Source organism: Rhinichthys klamathensis, unplaced genomic scaffold (genome assembly GCF_029890125.1).
Source record: "Rhinichthys klamathensis goyatoka isolate OS25496 unplaced genomic scaffold, OSU_Roscu_1.1 h1tg000121l_1, whole genome shotgun sequence".
Lineage (NCBI taxonomy): Eukaryota > Metazoa > Chordata > Actinopteri > Cypriniformes > Leuciscidae > Rhinichthys > Rhinichthys klamathensis.
The window spans coordinates 4,107,855-4,124,345 of NW_026606658.1; the positions used below are offsets into that span (position 1 = coordinate 4,107,855).

The following is a 16,491-nucleotide window of genomic DNA, read 5'->3' on the forward strand; positions in this document are numbered from 1 at the left end:
AAGGGACTGGTAATATACTGATAACTGAAGTTAGTTCAATCATTAACAAAATATGTTTACATCATTAAAATACTTATTTAAATAATGTTATTTTCCAGCTGTAATAATCTAAATGACTAATTAAAGTATATGTCCATTTGAATTCATAGTGATGTACACACTATTTAATTTATATATACATATCTTGTCATGCTAAACATATTTCTTTTGGAAACTGCTAAAGTGGACAGTTAAAAACCCAAAGCAAATGTCTCTTAAATAGCTTCAATGATTATTGGCATCAGATATGAAGTCCCTTTAACAAGCAAGTTAAACACACAAGAAGGGAAAAGACTTGAATGCATGCTGCAATGTATGTAACAAATTGAATCGTTCAAAGTGATTTGTTTTCAAGTATGCTTGTTTTCTTGCTTTCCCTTTTCAATGGAATTATAACCATGATGAATCATTTGTAATGTGTCATGTAGCTGTAAAGCCATTCTCACATGAACCTTATTTCAGTCTAATTAATTTTAATTGCCATTGCCCTTGCTGAAAGGCAATCTCAATAAAATGTACTAGACCTGTGCATACAGGCTTTGTAATTTGCAATAAACGACTGTATTATTAAAAGAATAAAAGTAATTTTCTCACGTAAAAGGGGAAATTTGTTTTTACAGATACATAATATTGTTTCTCTCATCTTAGTATGTATTTGATTGTCCTTTTAGCAAAGTCCCATTGATTTTTTTGGGACCCAGCTTTCTCATCCCCTTCATTTATTTACTTTGTGCCAACAGCAGCCATTAAATTACAGTCGATAAATTACCAGTGTTGCTGTTAGCATTAGTGTAATTTATTGCTTCATAATCCCCAGGGAAAATAAGGTTACGGTTGTTGTGTGTTTTACCATCAGGACTTCCATCAGTTCTGTTTTCTCGTGTGCGTGCGTGCGTGTGCGCGTCTATGTTTGTAGCGTGTGCATGTGTATGTGTGCGTCTCTACGGCGTGGGGGAGCGGGACGTTGAACACTCTTGTATTTTCTGTAACGTTCTTCTCCGGCAGGTCGGCAGCTCACCATCTTCAACAGTCAGACCACCATAAAGATTGGAGGCTGGGAGAAGGGCAGTCGGCCCTTCCAGGGCCAGCTCTCAGGGCTTTACTACAATGGCCTAAAAGTGCTTAACATGGCTGCCGAGGGCGACCCCAACGTGCGTGTGGAGGGTAGCGCCCGGCTGGTGGGAGATATGCCCTCCTCTTCTATTACGCCCCAGTCCAGCGCCTCCGCAACGGGCAACCGCTCAGAAACGTCGCCCTCCATCACCGACATCACCACTACAACTGCATCCAACCGCCAGGGCAAGCAGACGACAACTCCACAGGTCAGCGGCCACTTTACTCTAGTTCAAGATCCTGTGAAAGCTGATGCTGAGTGTTTGATGTATTATTTTCTTCCTTGTCAGAATGTGACATGGATTGGAAAACACTAGGGTTCTTTCGTTCATGACAAACTTGGAATCAACTGGGAATTTTACAGATGTACTCTACGATTATGCTTTGGACTTATCATGGTACAGCAAAAGTTTTCAGTTAATGTTGCCATTGTGAAAATTAGGGCTGGAATGACGGGTCGACTTAATTGATTACGTGGATTACGCACTGTTTATGTTCATCCCTAATCCCCTGTCATGTTTTACACAAAACAAAACTCTAGATCAGATGCCAATGGCTAGTATGGTAGCGTCTTAACTGACACATTTTCAGGATTCACAACCGCATTCTCGACAAACCTGCGCTGAATGAACGGAACCGTGGACAACTAGTTGTCTGCTACGTCATATAATGTGAGAGCCACAGTGAACTGTATAAGCATTATGAGTTTAGTTTACTCGTGGAAATGGAGAAATGATTTGTGTTCATCCGCAGTGAGTGCGTGCTGTGAGGCGAACGGCTCAAACCTACTCTCTGCACTCGGTTACTAAGCACTTAATGTCCTTAAAATATCTGATGGATGAATTCATGCCTCGATTGGACTTATTTAATAACACGCTGTCAATTGTGATAACTTTTTTTATACTGACGCTGAATGTGAGTCCTGAAAGTGTGCAGGCTCGTTTTAAAGCGATAGTTCACCCAAAAATTCTGTCATTAATTACTCACCCTTGTGTCGTTCCAAACCCGTAAGACTTTCGTTCATTTTCGGAACACAAATGAAGATATTTTTTATTAAATCTGAGTGTTTTCTTTCCCGCTATAGACAGCTAAACATTGATAAAAACATTGATCAGCCCAACCTACTTGGCACGCGAGAACAAACCTCATTGGTTATTGCAGAAGTGTTGCGTAACACGAGAATGAACCTCATTGGTTCTCACATGTCAAACAAACATGTTTGAGCTTCCTTTTAGAACAACTGATGTGTGAGATGATCAATGTTTATGTGTGAATAAAAGCCTAAATTAAATCTGTTCATCATATAAAGTGATCATTGGACTAAACTGCTCAATTCATATGGATTAGTTTTACAATCTCTTTATGAACTTTTTTAAGTATCAGAATGGTAATTGCATAGCTGTCAATGGAGGGACAGAGAAAACTTAGATATCTTTAAAGGGGTCATATAATGGTACATGCACTTTTACAAGTTGATTGTACTGAAATGTGTGTTGGCAGTGTCTGTACACAGCCATCATATAATGATAAAAATCCATCCAGTGGTTTTGTTTTAATCTCCTTATATGTTTTCCCCTGCCTCAAATCAAGCCGTTCGAGCCTGTGACGTCACAGGCTCGGAAGCCCCTCCCACGATTGTTGAATGACAGCCGGGTTTCAACACAGACCTGCCCTCGCTCGTGAGAGCTGTCAATCATAGTCTGCGCGGACCGGCGCAGTCATTGTTGATATGCTGGAGCACTGTCTATGAGCAGAATGGCGTCTAAGCGATTGTGGTGTTCTGTTCTTGGGTGTAATAACGAACACAGCAGTCATTTTAATGTTCCTAAATCCGAACCGCTGAAGACACAGTGGCTGAGTTTGTTTTCGAAGGGAATATTCCCCACGAGCAACATCAATTGCTTTCATGTTTGCGCGAATCATTTCACACACCAGACTGCTTTATAAACGAGGATCAGTATAAAGCTGGATTTGCTAAGAAGCTGCCCCTGAAAGGATCGGTACCAGCTATTCGTGTTCCTGCAGCTGCTCCAGAACAACTGAAGTGAGTGTAACGTTTTATTAAACTTTATATTAATATTTATATTAATCCTTGTAAATCGCTATAGCTGCACGCTTCACAATGAATGCGTCTAAGGTTTACACTCAGGGTACATTACGGCATGTTTTCTATGTATGACGTTCTCAATATTATGCATAATCCCACGTTTATACTGAACAACGTGTTATGGTTATTGTGTTATTGAGTTACAAACGGTGTACGCCAGAGCCGGCTCTGGTGTACGCACAGAACAGAGAGGCGGAGTCAGCAAAGCTTATGATCATTTAAAGTCATATACACTGAAACGGCGTGCTGAAAACAGAGCTGTTTTTGACCAGGTAAAATAAGTGTTTTCTTACAATACTAATGAGAATTTTTAATTAAAGTATATTACAAACTTTTAATTTAGACCCTAAAGAATCATATTAGCTTGTACAAAAATGGCATTATATGACCCCTTTAAAAGATCTTCATTTGTGTTCCGAAGATGAATGAAAGACTTACGGGTTTGGAACGACATGAGGTTGAGGAATTAATGACAGAATTTTCATTTGTGGGTGAACTAACCCATTAAGTGGCCCTTCCATAACCATTAGCATCTGCTCTAGAGTTTTGTTTTGTGTGAAACATGATAGGGGATTAGGGATGAACAAAAACTGTACGTAATCGATGTAATCAGTCACGTGGACGCATTGTTCCAGCCCTAGTAAAAATGCACCGTTAACATTCAGACATTATTGCTTAATTCCACAAGTAAAAATGTCTAAGACCAGGTGGGTTACTGAGTATTTTGCCCAAGTGTTCAGTGGGCGTGAAGAACATAAGTGTGTGTAGAACTTTTGATTACACACCTAGAACATACTTTTTTTTTTGTTTACACATTTTTAATTTCATTACTTGGCACTTCTAAATGTCTATTCAGTAGTCCCTATTTAACAGATGGCACAATTTAATTGTGGTGCTTCTAATTAAATGATAAAAAGCAGTTGCCATTGTAAAAATGTTTTACAAAATACACATACTCATCTCTGTGCCAATACCAAATTGCAATTAATTTATCTAATTAATTTAAATGTAAAGTTTCTAATGATTTCGGCACAAGTGAGATTTAGTGTGCGTTAAGGGTGTTTTTCTGACAGTCTTGTGCACTTACTTCCTGTCGCATACACACGCTCTCAAGTGGTCAAGACCGCAAGTGTGAGTATTGGGCTGGGACAAAGTAATATTTGTTTGTTATTTGTGTATAAAATGTTTTGAATGAGGAAAACATTATGCTGAATACACCTTCAAAATCGTGTTTTCCAGGCTTGGAAATTTCTAATGTAATGAAACATGTTATCTAGTTATGCTGTGCAATCTTTAAGCAAATGCTTCTTCACTTCATAAATTGGTCTAAATGATTTATTAGCGAATAGGTCTGGCTTTGAATGATTTATCCAGTAACCATAAACAACTGGAAAGGCCATGGAAGATGGAAGAAGTCATGAAGATTCATTGGCTCAAAGTGTAGGAACCGATTGGTGCGATCAGATTGAAGCAGACAGGCTGTGTGTTGTCTGGGTCAGTGTGTTGTGTTTTAGCTCTGTGCTGTTATTGGCTGTCTACATCATTACTCTCAGCTATTCTCTCTATTCCTCTCACATACACTCGCTCAGTTTCTCTTTTACCATCCAAGATATTATAAGTGGCATTTCAATAAGTGACCCAGACAGCAACGAGGCCGGTTTAAACTGAACTCCATGCTCTCTCGAGCAAAAGAGGCCTCGAGTCTAAGACCAGGGCACTTAAAGACGTGCCCGCGGCTGAATCGCACATTATCGAACCGACAAAGGGTTTCGGCCCGGCACAGTTCAATTGCTTTCAGACATAAAGTGATTGGCCCGTTTCTTTTGTGGATGTGCTGTGGCTCAGGATGAGAGAGAGTGCCGGGGGATGCTGAGAGACTAGAGTCAGTCAATAAGCCTGTGTGAACTGAGAGAAGAACCCACAGGCAAATGGAACGGGGCCATAGAGGGGAGAAATCAGTAGGGGAGATGAGCGCCGTGTAGGTGGACATGCTTTTCTCCTTTACTACTTCTCTCCGGTCGGTCTGGTTCTCTCATCATTCAGGGCTCTGACAGTGAGCTCTAATTACGGTGGCACTGTAATTACATGTCAGAGCAGGAGGCTGAGCCGCGTGATTGACAGGCTTGCCAAGGCCAGTTCAGTCTCGTCTCCTCGTGCGTGACTTTACACACTGTGATTTAGCCTCCACAACAATAAAATCGTAATTTGATATGGTTAAAACTGATTCTGGCACTGCATATTAAATTACCTCCCTGCTCAAGAGCACTCCAGGCACGTTGTGTGAAAGTGATAGTTGTGCAATAAAAGATAGTTCGATATATTAGCACCCGATTGTGAGGTTGGCTTATCATGGCCTCGTCTGTGGATTGCATTACAAAATGGTGGGCTTATGATGGTAAATGTTGCCATGGAAATATGAGACTCCTCTCTTCTCGGCACAGCGGTGTCTACGCCACTCTCTAAGTTTGCGCCATCTGCGCTCCATTATCATCCATTACAACCTCTTTCTCTCTTTCTCTGCACAGCTGCGCTGTCCAAATCAACTGCTTCATTTTTTTAAGATGGATTTTTAATATCTAATTAATGATAAAAGCTGGATTGAGAGGGATATGAAATCAAAGAGGAGTTTGTGGTTCTTTGATTACAGGCCTTTGTGATGCCCATTAGATGGGAGCGGCCATTAGACCGGAGAGCTCTGTGTAATAAGAGCTAATGGAACTTCTTGGGCTCTCCATCTTCTTAACACTTTTCCAGAGTGTCCGCCGAGGTCTCCCCCTTATACATCCTCGAATTAGCCGAGATCTGGAAGAAGGGCTAAAGGAATTTAAGTGTCACGAGCGTGGAAATTGCTGTGCAGCGCACGAAGGAATAGTTAGATGCATAGATACGTAATTGTTCAATCTGTATGAAAAGATTGTGAATTAAACTAGCTGAAAAATGTACATGAATTATTATTTGATTATATAATATAATATGGGTGAGTGACATACGATTGTTCACAATAAAGATAAGGAAAATCTTTTAAAAGGAAGGGAAAAAGCAAGTTGTACAAAATGTATTTTTGGTAATTATGTTGGTTTTTAAATGGTTTTCAAAAAATGTCAAGAAAATATTCAATTTAATGACCTAATGATTTAATAAAATTGTAATGTAATTTATTACTTTTTTACATTATTATTTCCAAATGTTTTAAAATATATTTTCAGGTTATTTTTTCCCCCAAATATCATTTTAAGTATGAATTGCATTTTTTTATATATTTTTGAATAAACGAAGAGATAGGACAAAAAAAGAATGTCGAGAATTGACCCGTGTAATTATTATTTGAGTAGTGAGCTGTATTGAGCTGTAGTGATGAATCTTAAATGTTCTGTTTCGTTTCATATTCTTGCTTTGTTTAAAATTTCAAAATCCTAAAACTTTCATTTCATTCCCAGCTTTGAATGAGATTTTGAGTCCCAGATTGTCAGCGTCGCCTTTGAAGATAAAGGCATTGTAGATAATAGAGATGATTTTTATTGTACAAATGGTTTACAAATGAATGGCTCAGAAGGAAATAATATTTCATGCAGACCAATTGATTTGCTTGTGATACAGCAAATTTGTGTGTAGTGTAAATGAGTTCTGTAGTGTTTGGAATAATTTTGTATACTTTGCATGACCAGTTTTTTTCATTTAATGGCTTCAGATCTGCTCTGTGAGCATGCTTAATCTTTAAATGACGTATGGAGTTTGGATTATCCTCAGATAAACTGGTTTTGCTATTGTCTGACACTGGCTCACAGCATATAAGCTTTTTAAAGAAGTCTTAATGATAGAAAGCCAAGCATCGTGTTTTACTCGTTTCTGTTCAAACAGCAGCCGCAACAAACAAACAACTGAGTTCGTCTCAAAGGAGCCCAACATGCTTAGAAAAACACATGCATGCACCGTCTGCTTGTGACTGACAGATGAGATGTTTAATATTTCTATCAGAAGTTGATTTCCTTTGTGACTACCACCCTCACGACTGATGTTCAGAAGTGACAGCTTTTTTATTATCTTCTTTATCCTCTGTCCCACTCTTCCTGTTTTTTTCTTCTCTAAAGTATACTTTCTCTGCATTTTACCTGCAACATCACCATGTTTATATGTGGATATGTGGCTGTTCTGTCTTGTTTTTGATGCTGTGTTTCTGATATCCCTTCACATCTGTGGCCGTGGTGTTTGGCTCGATGGGATTTGACATGCCAGGAATCTGCGTGTTTATTCTGATCTACAGGGACATCTTGCTGTGGCGGGCCATCAGGCTATATGCTGGGCTTTAAATAATAAATTAGCATTTCCTATGTGAGCTGTGCATGTCATTAAACACCCTGGGGTATCTTTTAGATCTAGAGATGGGCAGAGGGCAGTGAAGCGCCACTTCTCTGCATAGAAAATGGCAGCGTGGGCGTGTGCCACGTGAGAGTCGTGCGTTTATAGATGCCCTGTGCTGGTGCTGAGTGGATTTGAATCCATCAGATGTAAAATAGTTGTTTTTTTTTTCTCTCTTGGTGAAAATATTCAGAATTACTGTAATGTTTACAGTATGTCCTGGTGTCATAACAAATCAGTTCTTGCATAGTGGCAATATAAATTGAAATTGCATTTGAAAATTGTTTACATTTGTTTTCTTTTACCTTTATGATTTGAAATGATGCACTCAACTAAAAAACTGGATGAGAAAATAATCAATATTAAATTAAACAATTCAAATATTACAAAATGTGACATTAAAAAGTGTAAAAGTCACCCGTTTTTATAAAGTGACACCCGCAGGTAAATTTACAGTTTTTAGTTAATTAATTGAAACTGGTATTTTGAACTGATTCAAGAAAATGATTCAAATCAACGGACCCTTTTCACAGACGCTTTTTAACGCGTTTAATCAGCATCGTAAATCCAGAAAGGTTTATATATATATATTAAATTGTTTAATGTATTGTACATTTATTACACTATACTTATTATCATATTACCTTTGCATCAAATTACAAAAAAATGTACCCTGCTGCAAGGTTTCTAATACAGCGGCCATGGCAGTGATGGTAAAATTGACATCTTTCTCTCTTCTGACTGCCGGTTAAAGTGTTGTGGAGTTTTTCTTTTGCTATTTGAGCAAATGGGAACACAAATAATGTATTTAATGTTTTCTCTCATTCACCGCTATAGAAGATTACCCAACTATGACGACTGCCACTTCAGAGGAACCCGGAAATGTGAAAAGGGTCAGTCGCAAAGTAGTCAAATAAAATAGCATAATGTTGCTTATTTTTATACCACCATATTGCCAGAATATCTGAATCACCCAGCGCCAGTAGTAATTATAATTAGCTTTATTATTTAAATGACCTCAATTAGATGAGCATATATTTGTGATCTATGTGTGTCACAATTCCCAAAATACAACAGTCCAGCATCAATGTTCACATGTACTCTATAATGAGGTACCAACTCGTTTCATTCTGTTGCATCATGAGGGCAAGACAATGTTGAGCACGGATGGATTTAAACTGGTCCAGATTCCTGTGCCTTTTCTCCCCCCAGTTCTGTCCAATTAATGGATCCTGTGACTTGCTCTGCATGCACTGTTGTCCCAGTGCTCATTTACACTGACCGCTTAAATCAGTCAATCAATACAATTGTTTGAGCTGGCACAAAGCGAGTAATAAAATGGACTGCTGCTGCTGCTTCTTTTCCCGGGTTTCTTTTTTCTCTGTCTCCCTCTCTCTCTTTGGAGTGTTAGATATTGCAAACGTTTGTTAATTTGTGTGCTTTTGGGTATTGATGAGCCTGTTAATTCACAAAGGGTGTTTCATGTTGCTTGGGTAGTCTTCATGATAAACCACAAACCAGACATTTGTGTTCCTACCTATCATGTTGCCGTCAAGACCTTGGCCTTTTTTATATATTCTGTCACATTCATAATGTATCGCTGCGTTTGGTGGCCGTGCGCAGATTCTGCAGACGCAGGGGACAAATAAAGTCCTCTGAGACTGACCACGGTGCGAAAAAAAGACGCCTACCTCGTATCTCTCTTTATCTGTTCTCTCTATCGTATCTTATCTTTACCCCTCCTTTCTGAGCGGGCGTCTACGTGCTCAAAACACGCATTTGAATGCTATTGAAATGAGTGTTCACGCTGGTTAGTTTAGCTGGCGGAGGCATTTAGATGGAGTCGAATAACCCGAGGTCCCATAGGAGCAGGAGGGCCAGTGGAGATGAAAACGTGGAGCTTTTGCCATCCGTTGTGTAACATTCGCTCTCTCGCTGTGGAGAGATGTATTTTGAGTGTGTGCATGTGTGTTTGATGTTAGGTTGTGGGTTGTGTCTCTGTGGAGTTTCATGGCAGGGCTGAAGGTGTGCAACCCCCCTCCTCTCCACATACACACATCAATCTCTTTCTAAAAAATGCTATAATAAAATATCTCCAACTGAGCAAACCCTTAGCAACCTCAAGCTGAGCGGCGATGGCGATTGGCTAATACGAGTCAGGTGATCGGCTTGCAGTCGTACCGTATTTTCCCTCTCTCCCTCCCGCCTCTATCCGTGTGTATCTTTCTCGTTTTCTCTTCTCCCTTGCTTACGCCTTCCCTCCCTCTCTCTCTCTCTCTCTCTCTCTCTCTCTCTCTTCTAGTCTGTAGAAGGCACTCATAGTCTCTCCTGATGCACAGACAATTTATCATCCCTATCTGCTTACCAAAGTAGGACTTCTCCAGTCATCACTTTTGATCTGACAGAGCGGACTTTATTTTACTGGTGTGGGGCTTTTTTATTGCTCTAGGAGCAGGGACTGGGAGATCAGAGAGGGGGAGAGGACAAACTCTCACCTTAACAGAAAAGCAAAGCTGTATAGAGGAAGCAGACAGTGTAGCCAGGCTGCCATCATGGATGCGAGGTGGCATTGTTCCTCATCCCAGGTAGTCTCTCTTTCTCACGGTCCTTCTCCATCCAGCCATCATCGCATGCAGAGTCTTTGATGTTTTCATATCCATGCAGTGAAAGAGGCATGCACCATTTGTCTGCAGCGCTCTGCACGTAGAGCGAGTGAGAGAGAGAGAGAAAGAGAGGCAGAGAGAAAAGAGAATTGGGGCAGCAGTGAGGGAGTTACGGGAAAAGAACGAAAAGTTGCAGTGCTTTTGTGAGCGTGCATGAGGCTGGCGCCATTCGTCGCCGATGTCCACATCTGTTGCAGCGAGTTCGCATTTCCAGAGTCGTTCATGGCATGCCGGTTTCTTTTCATCCTTAACTAGACGCTTCCTCCGGTCGTCTAGACAGCCCACTGATGCTGTTATTTGTACTGTCCTTTTTTCATCTGCATCTAATTTTTTCTCCCCCTCATTAAAAGTATGTGAAGATCAAGCGCTGTCCTCCAGTAAAGTTTAACCCAGTGTGCCGTGAACAAGTGTGTGTATTGTGTTATGTGAAGTCGGCAGGTTGCCCCCTCTCTCTCACTCTTTGTTTAAGATCTAGAGCTTTAGTCTGCAACAGCGTGTTCTGTCTGTGGGCAGCGTGTATGATCAGATTTATTTATTCCCACTTGGATGACCCCTGAGAGTTGTTTGTAATGGCTACTTGTGACTCACATGTCTTCTCAGAGTGAGTCATGAGTACTTTGAGAACTTCTTGGTCAGTCTTGATGCATTTGCCTGTTTTTTTTCTATTTCTTTTTTTTTCTTTGCAGATAATATAGAACATAATTATACTTAACTTACAATTCTAATTTAATAAGGTTTGTAATTGTTCAAATTATTTTTAAAGTCAATGTGTATTGCCCCTTTTACTTAAACAATTTTTCATATTTCTATGTGAAACATGTTAGTAAGCGAGAAAAAAACTAGGACGAGACTTGATTTTATCAATCTGGAACTGATTGGACCACAAAAAGTTATAAACCAAAATTGAAAACGGACTGCTAAAACAGTGTCTAAATAACTAATTGACTATTAGTTAATGGTATCCAACATTTGATTAAAATATATGAAGACAAACTATTTTTTCCTTTGGAATAAACTGCACCCATGTGTCATTCACAATATGACCAGAAACATGAAATAAAAAATAAATCAGGTTCATTTTGATTTCATGTTGACTTTAATAAAGATTATTAATTGTTATAATTAACCATGATATTGTAAAGCTTTTGAATGTGCTGAAACATTCTAACGCCTAAATGAGAATCATTCTTGATCGATACGTGAATAATTGCACAGGAAGCCATCTTGATTTCCATCTTCTATGAAAGGTCTGGGTTCTCTATTATTCATCTTAGTACGACATTTGAAGATGGAAAATGGAGAGATTCAACCTGTACGTCAGACTGTGTTGTTTTAGCTCTTTTGAATCTCTTGTACAGAATTTCAGTGAGCGCATATGGAGGCCCTGTGGGCCAGCTCTATATATTCCTGTACATGCTAGTTGTATACTAGCAGGCATATCTCTATTGTGTTTCCTGTGATTTTTTTTCTTTTTTCGTTCTTGTTAGAGAATACTGCAGTGCATCAGTGGCCATTTTTTATTCATTGTATGAGCTCTCGGTATTTTAAACACACAGCTCTCAGCAAAGTGAGGCTGCATTTAGCACCAGGACCTCTCTATGAATATTCACACTTCATTAGCAGGCTGCTAAGTTAACTGGCAGACTTTAATGTTCTTGTGCTTTCCCTCGCCCTTTCTTTCTTTCACTCTGGCTGAAGGAAAGGAATATGGAGAAAAAGAAGAAGAAAAACAGATAGTGAGAAATCAATGGTTTGCTTTGCAGGTCCCAGCTGAGCCACCAAGGCGATTCGGTTTTTATTTCCTATCATTTTGAACAGGCTGAATCTTCATGTCACCATGGCAACAACAACAGACGGTGCACTGTTCTGAGATATTCGTATTCTTGGTGGAATACTAGAATCTTCATGACTGAAAGAGATGGAGAGATAGAGGTGAATGTGAGTGTCTGAGCCTGGCCATCTCAGACTGGCTGTAAAACGTACTCGGTTACTAACGTAACCTCGGTTCTCTCTAGAGAGGGAACGAGTACTGCGTAATAGCTTTACGCTAGGGGAAAAACTCTTTTCCACGAGATATTGAAGCCAAAAATTATCCTTAATTTTTTATTAATGTAAAACGCTTTGCAGCAGCAAGCAGACATAGGCGAAACAGCTCGCGCGCCTATTGGTTGCTCTTGCGGCAAATGCAGCAGCCTATCGAGAGAGACTCTGCGTGACGTAATGACCAATGGGGGCAATTCGCGCCCATATCGTCACGTCCCGCCAGAAAGGGCGTGGTCTCACCCTATACATATGCTCGTTAGGCTGGTACAAGCTGGTTTTTATCGCTGAAGCGAACCAGAGCGTATTCCAAGCACGGCAAGATACGCAGTACTCGTTCCCTCTCTAGAGAGAACCGAGGTTACGTTAGTAACCGAGTACGTTCTCTTACGAGAGTATCTCTCGTACTGCGTAATAGCTTTACGCTAGGGGAACACAATGCAACACGCCGTGCGTACAGGGATCCAACACCAAAGTCCCAAGGGCCGAAGCCCAGGGCTCATGTAGTGCATAATCACCATAAACTCACATAGAGTGGAGGAAGAGAGGCTGGAAGCGTCATTCCCTATAAAAAAGCACCCAGCGGGGCTATCATATGACAATAAAACGCGCAGCCAGGGTGAAAGCTTTCAGCCTGATCTGGGTGGCCATACGTGTCAACACTCATGGGGCTGCAGTAAACTCAGCATCTGGGCCGCACAGCGGGGCAGATAGCACTGAATTTTAGACCGCCAAAAGCTTAGCTTGTAAGGCGGGTACCTCCAGGTTATAGTATTTTATAAATGTAGACGGCGAGGCCCAGCCCGCGGCCGTACAGATATCTTGCAGGGAAACCCCGCTCGACCAAGTCCACGAAGAGGCCACGCCTCTCGTGGAGTGCGCTCTGACACCCAAGGGGCACTGTAGGCCCTTTGCAGAGTAAGCGAGCGCAATGGCATCCACTATCCATCTGGATAGGCTCTGTTTTGAGGCGGCGAGTCCCTTGGAACGCCCGCCAAACAAAACGAAAAGCTGCTCCGTCTGTCTGAAAACAGACGAGCGTGACACATAAGCTCTCAATGCCCTGACGGGGCAAAGGAGACTCGCGTCCTCCTCCTCACTGAGAACCGGAAGGGCGGACAGGGAAATTACCTGGGCCCTAAACGGTGTATTGAGGGATTTCGGGACATACCCGTGCTTAGGTTTGAGAATGACCTTCGAGTCATTAGGCCCAAACTCCATACACGACGCGCTTACTGAAAGCGCCTGCAAGTCCCCTATGCGCTTCACTGAAGCGAGAGCCATGAGAAACACTGTTTTGAACGACAGGTGTTTCATGTCCACCAGCTGGATTGGCTCGAACGGGGCGCCTTTCATGGCCTCCAGGACCGTGGAAAGGTCCCACGTCGGGACTGAAGGGGGCCTGGGAGGGTTCAGCCTCCGAGCTCCCCTAAGGAAACGCACGACTAAGTCGTTTTTCCCCAGCGACTGGCCAGACACCGGTTTTGCAAACGTTGCTATGGCCGCCACATATACTTTGAGCGTGGATGGGGTCCTGCCCTTATCCAGTAGCTCTTGAAGGAAGGAAAGCACTTCCGAAACCCCGCATTCCACAGGTGAAAAGCTCTGGGCTTGACAACATGCAGAGAAAACAGACCATTTCGAGGAGTAGAGCCGCCTGGTAGACGGAGCTCTAGCCTGCGCGATCGTGTTTAACACTCCTTCTGGGAGGCTAGCGGGTACCCGTTGATGGCCCATGCGTGCAGGGACCACAACTCCGGGCGAGGGTGCCAAATCGAGCCCTCCGCCTGAGAGAGGAGGTCTCTCCTCAATGGTACAGGCCATGGGGCAGTGCTGGTCAGCTGCATCAGGGCAGGGAACCACGGCTGGTTTGTCCAGAGCGGAGCTACGAGCAGCACTGGGCATCCGTTCTCCCTGATTCGTTCCAACACCTGAGGCAGGAGCGAGACAGGAGGAAAAGCATATAGGGGGCAGCGGGGCCAAACATGAGCCAGCGCGTCCTTGCTTTTCGAGAAAAACTCCGGGCAATGAGCGTTTTCGTGGGACGCGAATAGGTCCACCTGTGCTCTGCCGAACGTTTTCCACAGCAGCTGGACCGTCTGCGGGTGCAGCGACCATTCCCCTGCTGGAACATTGTTCCTGGACAGTCTGTCTGGTCCCACATTCAGGTGACCAGGCACGTGCGCTGCTCTCAGTGAGAGCAGGCTGTGCTGAGCCCAGACCAGGAGGCGTTCCGTCAGCCTGTGAAGGTTTCGTGACCTGACGCCGCCCTGGCGATTTATGTATGCCACCACTGACATGTTGTCCGACCGGACCAAGACGTGGTGGCCTGTTACCTGGGGACAAAAACTCCGTAGCGCTTTGTCGACTGCTATCATCTCCAAGCAGTTTATGTGAAGGAGCTTTTCCCGTTCTGACCACAGGCCAGCTAGCGGTCTGCCCTCGAGCAGCGCTCCCCACCCCGAGGTGGAGGCGTCCGTAGACACCACCTTCACACTCGAAGCGGTCCCCAGACTCACACCTGACTGATACCAGTCGGTTATTTTCCAAGGTTCCAGAGCTGAAACACACTGTAGGTTGACCCTGAGGCGAAACAGACCCGCTGTCCATGCCCTGGGTGGAACCCGCGCTTTCAGCCACATCTGCATTGGGCGCATGCGAAGCAAGCCCCACTGGAGTACAGAGGCCGCTGAGGCCATCAGCCCCAGCATTTTCTGAAACCTTTTGAGCGGAACTATCGAGCCGTGGCGGAAGGATTTCGCGACGCGCTGAATATTTAGTCCGCGCTCTGGTGACAGGCGTGCCGTCATGGATAGCGAGTCTAACACTGTTCCCAGAAAGGAAATTTTCTGACTGGGAGACAGTGAGCTCTTCGCCCAATTGACTGTGAGGCCCAGCTCCTCGAGGTGCTCGAGTAATGCGGCCCTGTGTTCAATGAGCTCCGATCGTGATCGAGCTAGAATCAGCCAATCGTCCCAGTAGTTCAGGACTCGCATGCCCTGAAGTCTCAGGGGTGCGAGCGCCGCGTCCATGCACTTCGTGAATGTACGAGGTGCTAGGGACAGGCCGAACGGCAGGACTGTGTATTGATATGCCTGGCCCTCGAAAGCGAATCTCAAGAATCGCCTGTGATGGGACGCTATTTGTATTTGGAAATAGGCGTCTTTCAGATCTATTGACATAAACCAGTCCCCGTGGCGCACTTGCGCGAGGATTTTCCTGGTCGTAAGCATTCTGAACTGGCGCTTCACAAGCGCTCTGTTCAGCTGTCGCAGATCTAAAATGGGTCTGAGACCTCCATCTTTTTTCGGTACCAGAAAATATCTGCTGTGTAGGCCCCCTTTGCTCTGAGCTTGAGATAAAGGTTCTATAGCACCTTTGCTCAGTAGTTTCGCTATCTCGGCTCGAAGTAGATGAGATACTTCGTTTTCCACCGTCGTCTCGACGCGCGCCGTATAACGGCGGGGACGTCGAGCGAACTGTAGCGAATAGCCTCTTTTTATAGTGTTCAGCACCCATTCTGATACCCCAGGAAGCTGTGCCCACACTTTCGCGTGAATAGCTAGGGGTAGAATGAGATCTGGGCTCTGGCCGAGACATAGTGACGGCAAGAGAGCTCCAGCGTGCTGTAACGCAGACACTGTGTTTACAGTGTGTGAGGCGGGGGGCGCGCCGATCGCGGCGGGCAGCCTGGCCGCGCTCAAAACCCTTATAGCAGTTTGCTGAGGGAGAGAGAGCGGGGCGAGCCCCGTGGGGCTTAACATGTCTGTGAGTGAATGTGGGTGCAGGACAGCGGGCACATTTACTGCACTGAAAAACACCGTCGGCCTGAGCTGACTGAATGCGTGTTGGTTTCGTTTTCACAGAACCCGTGGGACATGTGGTGTGTAGTGTTTGTGGGCACTGAGACGTAGGCACATTCACTACATTTAGTGCACAATCGACATGAGGCGATTTTGTTTGTGCGAGCCCTGCATTTTTGCGGGCTGTGTTTGTGTGTAGAAATGAGCCCTGGGTTGTAGGCATTTTCAATACACTCATAACACCATCGGCTGTGGCCGGAATACCAGAAAATACACCATTTATGTGATTTATCTGGGTCGCCGTGGGAACAGCATTTGTGTGCAGGCAAGCGGGCATGGTACTGGCTTGCTTACTGCAAAATACACTGGA

At 43.4% G+C, this 16,491-nt stretch overlaps 1 protein-coding gene across 6 annotated transcripts in view; it reads left to right on the top strand.

The window, feature by feature from the left end:
* Positions 1 to 16,491, top strand: part of nrxn1a (neurexin 1a) — a 197,477-nt gene that overhangs the window by 166,480 nt on the left and 14,506 nt on the right. For all 6 annotated transcript variants that reach the window (XM_056255588.1, XM_056255582.1, XM_056255584.1 and 3 more), the window contains one exon: positions 1,045 to 1,361. In XM_056255588.1, coding sequence (XP_056111563.1) covers positions 1,045 to 1,361 — 317 coding nt within the window. The remainder of the gene's footprint in view (positions 1 to 1,044; positions 1,362 to 16,491) is intronic.